This window comes from Myotis davidii, unplaced genomic scaffold (genome assembly GCF_000327345.1).
Source record: "Myotis davidii unplaced genomic scaffold, ASM32734v1 scaffold233, whole genome shotgun sequence".
Classification (NCBI taxonomy): Eukaryota; Metazoa; Chordata; class Mammalia; order Chiroptera; family Vespertilionidae; genus Myotis; species Myotis davidii.
In genome coordinates this window covers 2155545-2170394 of record NW_006285917.1, presented here as the reverse complement: position 1 = coordinate 2170394, position 14850 = coordinate 2155545, and the positions used below count along the sequence as shown (strand labels likewise).

General features: G+C 53.3%; 2 protein-coding genes across 2 annotated transcripts in view; one reads left to right on the top strand and one right to left on the bottom strand.

Moving 5' to 3' along the window:
* Nucleotides 1-14850, top strand: part of LOC102755900 (keratin, type II cuticular Hb6) — a 41748-nt gene that overhangs the window by 3855 nt on the left and 23043 nt on the right. The window lies entirely within an intron of this gene.
* The window catches only part of LOC102774529 (keratin, type II microfibrillar, component 7C-like), a 6815-nt gene continuing 125 nt past the window's right edge, over nt 8161-14850 (bottom strand). Inside the window, 8 exon segments of the mRNA XM_006757094.2 lie at nt 8161-8588; nt 9080-9111; nt 9780-10075; nt 10328-10561; nt 11176-11271; nt 11401-11461; nt 12560-12768; nt 14538-14844. Coding sequence (XP_006757157.1) covers nt 8404-8588; nt 9080-9111; nt 9780-10075; nt 10328-10561; nt 11176-11271; nt 11401-11461; nt 12560-12768; nt 14538-14844 — 1420 coding nt within the window. The 3' untranslated portion in view covers nt 8161-8403.

Below are 14850 nucleotides of genomic sequence, written 5' to 3'. Positions count from 1 at the left end.
AAGTCTTTACAAAATCCATCCCCAGAACACCAAGCTGGAGACTGCTGTGAAGCAATCGGAGGAGCAGGGTGAGACAGCCGTCAGCGATGCTCGCTGCAAGCTGGCCGAGCTGGAGGCCGCCCTGCAAAAGGCCAAGCAGGACATGGCCTGCCTGCTCAAGGAGTACCAGGAGGTGATGAACTCCAAGCTGGGCCTGGACATTGAGATCGCCACCTACAGGCGCCTGCTGGAGGGCGAGGAGCAGAGGTGGGTATCATAACCAATCTTCTCTCCCAGCCTTGCCTGGGCTCTCAGCTCGCCCAGTCCCTCACAGGCGTGGCATCAGTCCTCTCTTGTTTCCAAATATCCTGATCATGCAACTGGACAGGTAATTTGAATAAGTTCTTTGGATATGCTTCTAGCCCTATTTCAGTTTCTCATGCCCATCTGGTGCTGACCTGGAAGTGGCTCCTTTTACAAATCTGCACCTCTGTCAGGGCAGGGCAGGTCTGGCTATTGCAATTGCTGTTCCTGAGAAGCCCAGCCTGGGCTTGAGGTTTACTTCCCTTCATAGTGCTTCTGCCCTCCTGGGCCCTACACATGCCACTCAGCATTCCAGCTCTCTTTTCAAGCCCAGCTAAGGTCTCAGCTTTGGGAGTTCATATTTACCCCATAGGACAACTTCAGTAGGGGATTTTTATTAGCTTACACTTAGATATTCTAACAGCAGCGAGTACCCCTAAGTGGTCTTCCATCACAGCAGGTAGGACTTGACAGCAGGGTCTGTCCCCTGAGGCAGCTGTGTCACACTCCGGACATTTTTGTTTATGGATTGCTTTGGGGACCAGGTGCGGGGTGCGAGCGGACTCATTGGTCATTTGCCTTCTGCTGGCTGGAGGGCAGTTATGAGGAGAACCTTCGTGGAATGTTGCCCTTAGGTTCTTGCCCAGGTTGGTCAGGTGCTCACACCCTGAGCTTTCTTCTTCTGTATACAGCCAGGCCCTGGTCCTGGGCAGACGACAGGGGAGTGTGAGGATGTAGAGGGAGCATCTAGGGGCACCCTGTGTATTGGGGCGATGGGGACACAAGTTTGGTAGCTGGAATCAATGTGATCACCTGGAGAGACTCATAACGTACACAAGTAATTGCATTGGAGAGCTCAGAGGCACCAGGGCTTGCTGGGCCTGGGGAGTTTCATTAATGAAGAATTGTGAGAGGAAGAGTTTTCCAAGATCAAGTTTGGAAATTGGAGAGACATGTGGACATGGCCCTGGAAACGGAGTGGCCCACCTGTCTGCCACATGGGGCTCTGGGAGTGAACTCAGAAGCTTTGGTGTGGGTTCCCTAGGAAACCTGGGTATGGGCGATTAGACAGTGAATTACTGTGGATTCTCCTCACACCTCAAGCTAATTTTGACAACCCTTTGGCACTGTGCTCTCACAGGGACTCCCATGTATCCCCCTTAGGAGACAGCAGGCTGAGTTAGATGGCCCAAGTTATAGCCCTGTCTCTGTCATTGGTTATTTTCTGTCTTAGGGCCTCAATTTCTCTATATGTCAAATGAGGCATTTGGTATAGATGGTCTCTGAGCCTGTCCCAAGTAGGTTCTAAAATCCCATTTATTCATGCAATGCGACAGTTCTCTGTTGAGCTAGGCATTGTTTTAGGCACTGTTAGTTCTGCAATGGGGAAAAGAACAGACAAAAACTTCTGCCCTTGCCCTAGCTGGTTTGGCTCGGTGGATAGAGTGTCAACCTGTGGACTGAAGGGTCCGGGGTTCGATTCAGGTCAAGGGCACCTGCCCAGATTGTAGGCTCAATCCCAACTGGGGGGCATACAGGAGGCAGCCAATCAATGATTCTCTCTCATCATTGATGTTTCTATCCCTCTCCCTTCCTCTCTGAAATCAATAAAATTATTTAAAAAACAAGCAAAAACCAAAAATACCCCCCCCACAAACTTCTGCCCTCCTGAAGCTGCATTCTAGTGATACCAATCAGACCAGATTTAAGAAGTTACACCTGCTGCTCCTCAAATGAATTTATTTATTTATTTATCCTCACCTGAGGATATTTTTTCCATTGATTTTTTTAGAGAGAGTAGAAGCGAGGGAGGGAGAGAAACATCGATTGGTTGTCCCCCACATGCCCCCCGACTGGGGTCAGGGATCAAGCCTGCAACTGATGTATGCACCCTTGACAGGAATCAAACTCCCGACCCTTTAGTCTATGGGCCAACGCTCCCACCTCTGAGTCAAACCTGCTAGGCCTCAAATGCACTTACAAGCCAACCAGAACCAATAGGAATGGTAGCAGTGAACATTTCTGAAGCTCTGCCTGTGTGGCAGGCACTAAGCACTCACATGTATCATTTGATTTCATCCTCACTACAGACCTAGCAGTAGATGGTCTTCATGAGGAGGTAGGCGGAGGGAGAGTAAATCGGAGGTTCTCAGCTAACGGTGGGTGGAGAGCCAGGCACACCAGGCATTCTGTCTCCAGAAGCCACATGCTGGTGAAGCGCCCGCCCCCCCACTTCCCTGCCCCCGCGCGCGGCCCACCTGGCTTCTGGATTAGCCCCAGAAGGAGGGCCGCGGCCTCACCTTTCACGCTGGCTGCATCCGCCAGGTGTCGTTGCCACAGCACTGACCTCTCTCTTTTCTTTTCCCAATAGGCTGTGTGAGGGCGTCGGCTCCGTGAATGTCTGTAAGTAGCTCAAGCCCTTACCCTTCTCCCACGGGGGTGGTCCGAGGCCTTTGGGAGGGGGCATTTTCGCTTGCCCCAAAGCTGCCTGTCTGTGGCCGTGCCTGATAGATGTGGGTCTGTTCTCCCCTCATTCAGGCGTCAGCAGCTCCCGCGGTGGCGTCGTCTGTGGCGATCTCTGCGCACGCGGTACTGCCCCTGCTGTCACCACCAGCGTGTGTAACGCCCCCTGCTGCGGCAACGTGGTCGTGGGCACCGCCAACTCCTGCAGCGCGGGCTGCAACAGGTGCTAGGAGGCTGCAGCCGCTGCCAGCGCGCATCACCCACACCCTCCGCCCAGCCAGGACCTCGAGAACCCTGAACGCCCCTCCCGCTGCCCCACGCATCGCCAGCGCTGGCCTCCCAAGAACCAGTCCCCAGATGTGCTCACGCTGCGTGTCCTCCCGACCCTCTCCCTCTGTGCGCCACTCCCAGGCCCCCTGAGCCCGGGGAGGCTCGGGCAGCACCTTCGTCTCTTTCTGTCGCCTTTCTCAGTAGTCAGTTTGCTTTCCTGAGGGTTCATCCTTTCCTCTGCTTTCTGTTTTTTGCTGGATTCATTGGTCCTGCTTGACCCCTTCACCCAAGCTTGGAGGAGCGGCCCCCAGAATCTCCCTGTGCTTGTATCTGCGGAACAGAGCTAGGGAACGCGGGTGGTGGTTTCCCATGACGCTGTGAGGGCTGCCTGCAGGAGCTTCTAAAAAGCCAGTGACTCAACTGCCAGCAACTTCGTTTGTCCTTGTTTCACTCTGTGTTTCCAATAAACTTATTGTAGTGAATCAAACCTGATTCCTCAGAGTCTTGAAAACGCCTGGGCCCTCCTGTGAAAGGTGCTCCCTGCCGGAGGTTTCCTCAGGGCCTCTCCCTCCCGTCAGGTATTTTTTCAGCAGTTGAAAATGATTGCAGTACACACTGCCTTTCTGGCTTGAGCAACCCAAGCCTTGGGAAAGCAGAAGGGAGGCAGGGATCTTTGTGGGCACGGTTTCTCTAGACCAGTGGTTCTCAACCTTCCTAATGCTGCGACCCTTTAATACAGTTCCTCATGTTGTGGTGACCCCCAACCATAAAATTATTTTCGTTGCTACTTCATAACTGTAATTTTGCTACTGTTAAGAATCATAATGTAAATATCTGATATGCAGGATGTATTTAGGCAACCCCTGTGAAAGGGTCGTTCGACCCCCAAAGGGGTCGCGACTCACAGGTTGAGAACTGCTGCTCTAGACCAAGCTTTCTCAATGTCAACCCTATTGATATCTTGGGCTGGAGAATTCTGTGCGGTGGGGCTGCCCTGTGCACCATAAGGAGGTTGAGCAGTATCCCTGGCCTCTCCCCACCTGGTGCCAAGATGCCTCTAGGAATGGTCAAATGTGCCCAAGGGGTTCTCAGCAAGGAGATTTTGCCCCAGGGGGATTCCTGGAGGGGGGAAGTCCATGAGAAAACACGTGGAGGTAAGAATGGAAGGAAGGCATGTGAGACAAGCAGTGTGGGGGAGAATCAGGAGAACTGTGCTTCCAATTCACAGTCCTGACTCTGCCATTTCCCAAATGTGTGACTTTGGGCAAATTGCTTCCACCTTCCAAGCTTCAGTTTCCTTTGTCTGTAGAATGAAGGATGTTGGATCATATTCCTAAGGTCCCTTCTGGCTCCTTAAGGGAGATTATGCATTTAAAAGCATGTTGTTAATAAAAAGATATGTTTGAATGTTGGTTCAGCCATTTATCCTTTCCATAATCATGGGAGTAAATTCTGTAAGTACAGGAGCTGCAGCTATAAGGAGCAGCCCCTAGCCTTAGGCCAGAGAGAACATACCCAGGAAGGAGCCCCGGAATGTCACCTTCACCACAGTCTATTGGTCAAAGCTATTACAGAGCCAGCCCAGATTCCAGGGAGGGGGGGGTGGGGGTGGGGGGAAATGTACTCTACCTGTGAAATGAGGAGCAACATAGACAGAGAGAGGAGATATAGGGCCATTTCTAAAGATAACAATCACAGGAGGACACATGAGACAATACAAATAAACATTTAGAGTATAGCATGGCACGTAATTTATACTCAAAAATTGCTATTTATTATTGTTGTTACTATTACTATGATATCACAACAGCACAGATTTCCTAGGCTCTGAATACCAGGGGATGGTAAAGAAATACAGGGGCTAGAAGTCTGGACTCTTAGCTTCATATCTTGGTTTGATCACCAGGAGTATGTGGCCAGGCCTCTTCAGGCTTTTGAACCTCAGTTAGTTTATCCACATTTTGGGTTGACAACTGGCCTACGAAAAGAACAGGCACGACAAGAAAGGGCAGGCGCTGAAGGACTGTTACTCTGCGTGCTGTCACTACCATGACTGGCCTTCACTCAGTGGTCAGCACAGAAGGACCTGATGTCTAAATAGCTCGTATTCCTTAGGAATCGGCAGGAACATTCCAGAGAGGAGGCAGTGTCTCTCTGTGAAGCGTGGAAGGTCTCACTGATTGGCCCATACCATCTACCTCTTCAAAATGATGGGAAAAGTGCCTGGAAGGAAGTAGGAATGAGAAGTGACCTTGGATGAAGGAAGATTTGGTGGGATGGAGTTGGGGCTGGGGTAGGAGGGGGCAGTGAAGAAGAGTGTAGAAATGAAGGGCTCATTTTAAGCTTCTAGAGGGCACTGGTGAGCAGTCCCCATCCTCCCCCAGCAGTCTCAGAAACTTATTAGAGTCCCTGATGTTTTCATGCTCCAACCCCATCTCTTCATACGCATTTCCCCATGTCTAGGACACATCTCTTCTTCCCAGCTAACTCCTTATACTTTTTGCTGTAAAATGTAAGCTTCATGGAGGATAGACATCTTTGACTATTTTCTTCACGTATATGAGCCAAGTGTGTATAACAGTCCTTGGTCCATATTAAGCACGGTGTGATCATTTGCTGATTGAATAAATGAACTCCTGGTCTTCCTTTATGCTGCAGCTTCAATATTACTTCCTTCAGGAGGTAACCAGCTTTCTCTGGTTAATACTCTTCCAACTGTGCTTCCCTTTCCTCCTAATACCAAGGCCCAGGCCTCTTTGAAATGACATGTTTCCTTGATGAAGAGGTGGTCGAGGAAGAGAAGCTCAGGTATTCAGGACAGGAGGCTCTAACAGATGGAGAGTCTGCAACATTAGTCTGGCCTTGTCCCTTGAGCTGGTGGGGCTGGAGGGAGGTGCATCACTCCTGAGGCATGGAGCCTCCCTGGGCTCTCCCAGATGGCATCTGGATGACCTCCCAAGGCTGGTAGTGTTTATGGTGTCTTCCCTAAGCCCCTGGGAAGGGGGTGTTACAATCCCAGAGCAGAACTCAGAGCCATTACCTAAGAAAAGTCAGAACTAAAAAGACCCTTTCAAAGGCTCTGGTCCAGTATTCACTTGACAGGTGTTCAGAGCCCCCTGAGCCAGAGCAGGGGAGGAAGGTGCAGTCAATGGGAAGTGGTGAGAGGCACTGAGACATAAGTCAGAGCCAGGTATATAGGACTGATGTGCTATGTTCAAAGGCCCAGACTTCATCCTGAGGGCAATGGAGACCCCCTGGCAGGTTAGACTTGAGTTTTATAAAAGTCCCTGGTTGCTGTGTAGGTGGATTGGAAAGGGAGGAGAGCAGGACTCAACCAAGATGGTGGTGGCTGGACCACGGGTGGTAGCCGCAGGGAGAGAGGAAAGAGACGGATTAGAAGGATACTTAGGAGGTAGAGAAAGAAAGCACTTGGGAGTTCATTAGATTTAAGAGCGAGGGTATAAGCATATATCATAGGTTTAGATGTGGGCAGCTATGTTGAGGATCTTGACAGAGAGGTAGGAGAAGATGGGTGGAGAAGGTGAGAAATAGTGAGCTCAGCTTGGAGGTCTGTTTAGTGGAAGGGTCTCTAGGACTGCCAAGTGCAGCTTCCCTGTACAAACTGGGGGCATGGGTCTGAGGCTGAGGAGCGAGGTCAGGGCAGCAGGAGAGTCACCATGACTCTGAAGCACAGTTGGATGATTTTAACTGGAGAGGACACCAGTGATGGTGGTAACTGAAGGAGAGCTGCTTGGGAGGAGCTCAGGCCTGGCCTGTCAAACAAGAAAGTGGGAGGCCTGAGACTCTGAGAGGGAGAGAGGGTGACAGGTGAGGAGCCAAAAGGGCCCTAGAGATTCCAGGAGGGAGTGAGGAAAGGTGGTGGGTCCTCCTAGGACAGCATTGGACATGGATAGAAAGGTAAGGGCCTGAAGGGAGGTTGGTCAGCACTGGGGCTGAGGTAGGGCTGGGCAAAGGGAGGGAAGAAGAGGGCCGGTGAGAAGGAAATTTACTCCACTGGAGCAGGGCTGGGCCCAGGGAGGGCTATTCCATGCCTGGTTCTTCCAGAGCAGCGTTAGGGGCTTCTCAACAGCTCCCCCCTGGAGCTCCTAGCCTCTTTCTGAGTAGAGGCAAGGAGCAGTCAGGCCATGCAGGGGTAGAGGAGCCACCTTGGCCTTGGGATTAAAACGCTGATGGATCTGGGGACGAGGGTAGTCAGTGAGGCAGTCAAGAAAGCAAGTAGATGGTGGGGGGAAGTAGCTCCTCTTAGGAGTTAAGAGTTTTATTTTTTTTAAAAATTTTTTTTTATTGATTTCAGAGAGGAAGGGAGAGGGAGAGAGAGATAGAAACATCAATAATGAGAGGGAATCATCGATTGGCTGCCTCCTGCGCACCCCACACTGGGCATCAAGTCCACAACCCGGACATGTGCCCTTGACCGGAATCGAACCCGGGACCCTTCAGTCTGCAGGCCGACGCTCTATCTACTGAGCCAAAGCGGCTGAGGAAGGAGTTAAGAGTTTTTTAGGGGGCGGTCCTGGGTGCTGAAGAGGTGTGTATGGGGGGTGGAGTGGTTGGCAAGGTGTGGTGTCAAGGGTCTCATCTCCATTGTTTGATGGACAGTAGTGGAAATGGGTGGTATGGGGTCCAGATTGATACGGGTTGGCCATCTGAGGTAGCTGTTGGCACTTCCGGAGGTTGCTGCTGTGGTGCATGTGTGCGTGGTGTTGGTGGAGGTGTGTGTGGGGGGAGGGGATTAAAGCCAGATACACACACACACACACACACACACACCTGCCTTCAGAAGATTCCATGGCCTCCTCTGGTTCCCTTCAGCCAGAGGAACAAGTCTCAAGTCTCAGACTACCTCTGACAGGTGTGACTTAGGGGAAGGTGCTGTGAGCATAGCCAGTAACGCCTGGCCACGGGAGGATGGCACTACTGGGGATAGGTTGTTCTGTGGGTATCCAGGTTGAGGACAGGCCAGAACGACCCCAGTCCTCAGGTCATCTCACTGGGCTCATCAGTCAGTGGACATGGGCTCACTCTGAGCAAGTAAGACACCATAGCACAGAAAGCAGGTCCCCCAGTTTATTGGTAAAACAGAGGACAAGGGGCCAGAGAGGGAAGGGGGCAGTCCAGCAGGGAAGGAGAGCCCTCCTGCCTGGGAGGAGCCAGAGAAGATGCGGAAGAGAAGGGTCCATTCCAAGCAGCAGCCCTTTCTGGTAGGACAAGGTGAGCAGAGGAGAGACTGATGGGAATAAGCCGGGCGGTGTATTCGTAGAACACATGGGGAACAGCTACCGAGGCACCGCTGTTCTCAGCTGGGGGTGGGCGCAGTGGCGCGTCTGGCAGGCAGTAGGAGCTTCTCTGGCTCTCTCTGGGGGCAGCCTAACACCTCCCTAGGCCGGAGCCCCCTCCACAGGTGGTGTTGAGCTGGCAGCAGGGTGCGCACATTCCGGTGGGCACTGCCAGGTTCCCACCACAGGGGGCATTGCAGGCGCTGCCTACTACTGGTCTGGAGCCAGACACACAGAGGTCCCCACAGACGACTCCGCCCCGGGAGCTGCTGACACCTGTGAGAACAAGGGCTGGGTCAGATGTCACCACCAGCTGCCTCCCTTTGGCCTCTGTGATCTGTCCAGCTCTCCAGGGAAGGACTCAGAGAACCTTCAGTTCTCGTTCTGAAGGCGTGGAAGGAACCTGAGCCTGGGGGCCAGGAGCCTGGGGTTTTTCTGGCTCTGGTTGTCCTTTGTGACTTGGACAAGCCCCTTACTCTTTCTGAGCCTCCATACCTACACAAGGGGGTGGGGTCAGACTGAGCGATATCCAAGGCCCCTTCCTGAGTGACATATTACTCACATTACTATTCTTCCCCCCACCCCTCCAACCCCATTCGTGCTGTGAGGTTCTTCCTGTCAGCAAAGCGCAGTCTTTCCTGCTGCATGCCCAACCTCCTCCTATTCACTGAGGGAAGAACTGGAAAAACTCTTCCCAGTGTCTATACATTCATCCAAGGAATTCTTTTTGTCCAAGAATTTTCCTTTTTAGGATTCATGATACTTACAGACATTCACAGATCCAACGCCTTCACACAGCCTAAGTGGGGAAAAGGGAAGAGAGGCGCAGAGAAAAGAGGTCAGAACGAGGTCCTCAGGTTTCCCCTAGGTTATGGGGTGGGCGACAGTCACGTCTTTGTGAAACTTTGAAGAGTGCCTTTCTGGCTGCAGCAATGCCAGGGCACACTATTTGGCAAGCAGAGTACAGGTTGGATTCAGCATTCACTTACTCCCAGCCGGCTGCCTTTGCGCAGTGCACAGCCCGAACAACCACACCTGGCCTGTGTGCATGGGTTCGGTTTTAGGAAGGGGAAGGTTCTCCTGGGCAGTGACATGAGGCCAGGCCCAGGTTTGGCCAGCGACTCCACCTTAGGACAAAGTGACCTTCCAGAAACAAGGAAGGGAGAGGATTTTGGAAGAGCTGAGGGTAGAATAACTCAATGATCTTCTGAACTGATGGGAAGGGTGCCTAGGTTTTAACCCTAGCAAGGCCGGGTGCTGTTCGGGACTCTAGACATCACAGTGGCACTGGCTTTTGTTTTTCCTCTGTATGCCATGTCCAAGTTCCAGTCCTTAGAAATCAAGGATCCAAAGATCCCAGAATCTAGCTTGAGGCCAGTTCTTGGAACTGAGACTGAGATACGGAGGAATCAAAGGTGGGCAGATCTATGCATGTGGAGTTCTTGGGGCAACTGGGTTGAGCCTCACCTCTGTTCCTCGCCCTCCAGCAGGCGCCTGTAGGTGGCGATCTCAATGTCCAGGCCCAGCTTGGAGTTCATCACCTCCTGGTACTCCTTGAGCAGGCAGGCCATGTCCTGCTTGGCCTTCTGCAGGGCAGCCTCCAGCTCGGCCAGCTTGCAGCGGGCATCACTGACGGCTGTCTCGCCCTGCTCCTCCGATTGGGTCACTGCGGCCTCCAGCTTGGTGTTCTGGGGACCCAGAAGAGAACAAGGTGGGGTATGATTTCTGGGTCTCTTTGTCAATTTCCTGGATGTGTCCAGTCTCTCCCAGCCAGCTGTGAACATCCCAGGAACAGACCTCTCACCTTCATCACCTGGGTCTCCCTAAGTGACCACAACTTATAATTCTAGTTATGCAAATGGGCCAGAGGATGAATGGTGAGATTTAGATTGAGCACACATGGCCTGTGAGGCCATGGCCAGACCCTCAGCCTCTCTGGTGGCCCAGGGTGCAGACGCCCCGTACCTGGTGCTCCCTGTCCTAAGGTTTCTCTGCAGTGGAGATTGGATGTGAACTCTCCGTTACGTCGGGACTTCTGACTGCCCACTGCCATGTCTAGGAGGCAGGTGTCCTGGGCCACTCACCTTGCTGCGGTACCAGGACTCGGCCTCGGCCCGGCTGCGGCTGGCGATGTCGTCATACTGAGCCTTGATCTCGGCAATGACGCAGTCCATGTTCAGGTCCCGGCTGTTGTCCATCTTGACAACGACTGAGGTGTCTGAGATGTGGGCGTGGAGGACACGGATCTCCTGTGGGTCAAGAGTGAGGGAAGAGGAAGAATAACCAAGTTATCTGAACTTTTCTTCACCTGCTGAGGCTGATGCCTATCATCTCTGGACCATTTGGAGCCAAAGTCTCTTGTTTGGAGAGGAACTCCCTGATGAGATCACATACATTTTTGTCCAGATAAAAAAATCCCTCTTAGAAGAAAATGCCATTAGGTCTCAAAGGCTTGCTGCTGGAATTGTTCAGGCCCACGTGCATCTAGGCAGCTTCCTGCCAGCCAGCATGCTGTGCATCTCCCTTGGGGGCAGACCCTACGGTGGGGCCACGTCACATTCCCCTGGTTTGACCACACAGAGGGAAGCCATGGGCTGCCTTAGAAAATCTGGAGAACAGGTTGAGCCTGCATGATGATTCATGTGGCCTCTGCTTTTGGTTCCCCAGACACACTGTCTGTCCTAGAGACCACACACTCTTGCCCCTACTACTTCCGTCCCTTTTAGTTTTCCATTTTCTCTGTCTCCTTTCCTCCCTTTTCCTGCTCCCCTTCAACACTCCAGTCTCAAGCTGGGTTCCCACATCAGCTGGCCTGTAGGGTCTGGGCAGGGGTCGGGGTGCCCGCCATGGCTGAGTCCCTCACCTCCTCATACAGTCGCCGCAGGAAGTCGATCTCCTCGGTCAGGGCCTCCGCGTTGGCCTCCAGGTCTGACTTGCGGAGGTAGGCGCAGTCCACGTCCTGTGTGGGGTTCAAAAGGCCATGGAATTAGGGTTCCTTGGGATGCTCTGAGGGTTGGCTGCCGTGTGGCAGGGCAGAGAGGATGGGGTGGCCGGGAACTCAGGGTGGGGCTTGGCTTCAGGCACTCACCTTCTTTAGAACCACAAACTCATTCTCCGCTGTGGCCCGAAGTGCAACTTCTTCTTCATACCTGAGGTGGGCAAGGAGAACAGGACCCCGTCTGAGCAGCTCTTAACATGGCATAGAAGCAGGCATGCAAACATGCCCGATTCCTAGATCTCCTCTGGCTTGTGCCCCTGCCTCCAAGAGAAATGAGGCGGCACAAGGAAGAAATCAGGCTGCTGGTCCAGGCCTGCTGGGATACACTGGAGGATCGAAGCATCCACTCTCACATCACCTTTGAGCTCTCAGTTGGGGTGGGAGGGCAGGATCTGGAAGCTGTGTGTGCATGTGTGTGTGTGAATGTGTGTGTATGTGTGTGTATATGTGTGTATGTGTGTGTGTGCATGTGTGTGGGGGTGGGGGATTAGGTCAAGGGAGATGGATGTTTTTCTCACCCAGGTCTCCTTTTACCTTTCCTCTGACTCTTCCTTTTGCCCCTGGCTTTGGGATCCCCTCCTCCCGTTCTCCTCCTGGGCTCAGCCAAGAGGAGTCAAGCCCCCTGCTTCCTCCTGCTCTGTGGGCAGGCTGGCTTGGAGCCAGAGGCAGGGGGTGTGGCGGACTGGGAAATCCACGGCGATAGCCTTACTGAAGGCAGCTGGCCACCCCTCAAAACTGGATTCTTTCAGAGTCCCCAGTGTGTACCTGTCATAGCGTGTATCACACACGGTAACTGAAGGTCTGTCTGTGCCCCTACCACCCTGCCTCCCAACAGACTGTAAGTGCCACAAGGACAGGGACTGTGTGTCTCCTGGTTGTCCCTGGGCAGGGGTATCTGGACCCAGTCTGCCATCTGGCTGGCACCTGGTAGGCGCTCAGAAAGTGTTGAGTGAAGGAGTAAACCTACGAAGAATGTCCATGTCTTTGAGGGCTAGGCTCAAAGGGTCCAGGAATGTTAATTTTTCTGGGGTCTTAAGAGAAATGTCTGGTGGATGGAGGAAGGAAGAGAACGTCATTTCCCTGAGCTGCTGGGAGGAAGCTCTGGAGAGCTCCACCCCTGGGGGGCCAGGAAAGACAGAGTGCAGATTCTGCTCCGTCCTCAGGCAGAGACCCAGCCACAGGCTGGGACACATTCCTGTGTGGGAGCTCCCTTCAAGCCCTTTCCTGAGCCAGCCCTTCCTGCACTTACTTCTTCTTGTAGCCCTCCAGCACCTCCTGCACGTGGTTGAGCTCTGAGGCCAGCCTCCCGCTGTCGGCCTCCACACACTCGGCCTCGCGCCTCAGCGTCTCGATGTAGCCCTCAAACAGTGGCTCCAGGTTGCTCTCGCAGCACTTGCGGTTCTGGTAGTACTGCCACTTGGTCTCCAGCAGCTTGTTCTGCTGCTCCAGGAAGCGCACCTGCCGCCCAGAGGCAGAGCCTGAGTATCTCTTCTTGCAGGATCACAGGGCAAGAGGAAGCCCCAACTCGCTGACCCAGAGTCCTCCCTGATGGGGGGTTGCCATTTCTCAAAGACACACCAGGCCTTAACCAGCTCACCACCTGGAAGTCCTTGTGAGCTAACTTTAGTCTCTTTCAGGCAATTTATCTCGTGATCTGAGAAGCGCCAAACCATGCTGAGTCCAGCCTCTGCTGCTGCTTGTCAATAATGTATCCTTGGGCACAGCACTTAACCCCTCTGCAGGCTGATCGCCTCACTATGAGGGTTTAGCGAGCCCGGGTAGCAGGAGGCACCTGCACGCTGAACATCTGCTACACCAAGTGAGGTGTGATGGTCAGTGTGCAAATGAGCCGTTTAGCCCTTTTGGAAAGGTGGACTATAAAAGTTGAAAAATAAAATAGGTGCCAATTACTGAACCCCTACAACAACAATGCAATTAGTCACCTGGGATGTTCTGTGCTCCAACCCCCTCATTTTACAGATGAGGGATCCAAGTGATCCCCTGCCTGAGATCTCACAATGGCAGAGGAAGAACTCAAACTCTGATCTGCTGCCTTCTTGCAGGGTGTGTGTGAGTGTGCTTCTCTCACTACACTAATTACTGACTATTGGGCCCAAGAAAATCTCACACCCATCTCCCTGCCAGGAGGTTGACCCACATCCCGTTTACATCCCTTTGTCTGACACTGCCACACCCCTGGTCAGTCCTTTCTTATGTTATCCTTGGTCTCTCGTGTTGTTAGGGGTTTCAGATTTTCGGTGCTCACTAGTCTTTCCTGGAGGGTATCTCTCTAACATGACTTCTCTGAGGCTGGCTCTGAGTGCTCTCTTTGGCCCCAGAACTGCTTCCTCATTGGAAACTTCTCCCCCACCCCCTCGCACCACTGCCACACAGGGTGGTTGCCTGGATTCAGTGGAGAAGACAGCTTCACACTTGAGCTGGACGCTGACATCTGCAGATGGTTTCCGCTGTGCCCACCTCCCCATAGGGCCTGGAAGAGTGGGAGCTGTGCCTATTGCATGGTGGCTTGGACAAACCATGTTGGCCCCTGCTCAGTGTCTAAGTAACCACTGGTATGGACACAGCTCTGTGTGGTCCATGAGATTCCCGCCAAGCAGTCTTCCAGCACCACACTCACTAGCCTTGCCCTGGACACAGGGAGCACCTCCTTGCCATGTAAGCAGCTACTTGGCTTCAAGCACATTGAACACCCACATGGCAGCCCTTTGCTCACAAGATGTTACCTCTCAGCCCTACAAGTTTTGCCCCTAGTTCTGCTCATGTGTTTTCAGTTTGTCCCGAGCATCAGGCTGGCAGCTCTTGATCCTATTCTTGTCGTTCTGTCTGTGTCCTAGAGGTATAACTGCCCCTCCCTTGGGACTTGGAGCCCCTCTGGGTAAGCCTGCCTCTGGCTTCCCCCCTCAGTGCCCAGCCTGAGTCCTGAACATGGGTGGAGTTTAGGAAGGGTGTGCTCAAGGACACCCACCTTCTCTGTGGGCACCCTGCCTGCCTGGACAGAAGTTGTCTACAATAACATTGCTATCAAATCAGGAGCCCCTGCCCAATACACAGCTCTCTGTCAATGTGGTCCATCTCCATCAGATGTGGTCCATCTCCTCCATCAGGCTGGGAGCTCACCAGAACCACATCCCTCCTGCCCCTGACTCCTCTCCAGTGCCCAACCCAGCAACAGAGGGTTCAGGGAAGGGCTGGTCAGGGACACCCACCTTGTCGATGAAGGCCGAACCTGCTCTGTTGAGACACTTGATCTGCTCCTTCTCCTCATGCTTCACGCACTGCGCATTGGGGTCGATCTCCAGGTTGAGGGGCGTGAGGAGGCTCTCATTGACGGACACGGTGGTGATGCAGGGCGGGCTGGGCCCGCACACGCCGCCTGAGCGGTATCCGAAGCTGCGTCCACAGGAGCCAGAGCGGAAGGCTCCGCAGACGCTCTGGCTACCAAAGCCCCCTGTGAGGCCGCGGTAGCAGGAGACCCCGCGGTAGGGGGCGGCGGTGATGCAGCAGCGGCCGGGGCGGCGC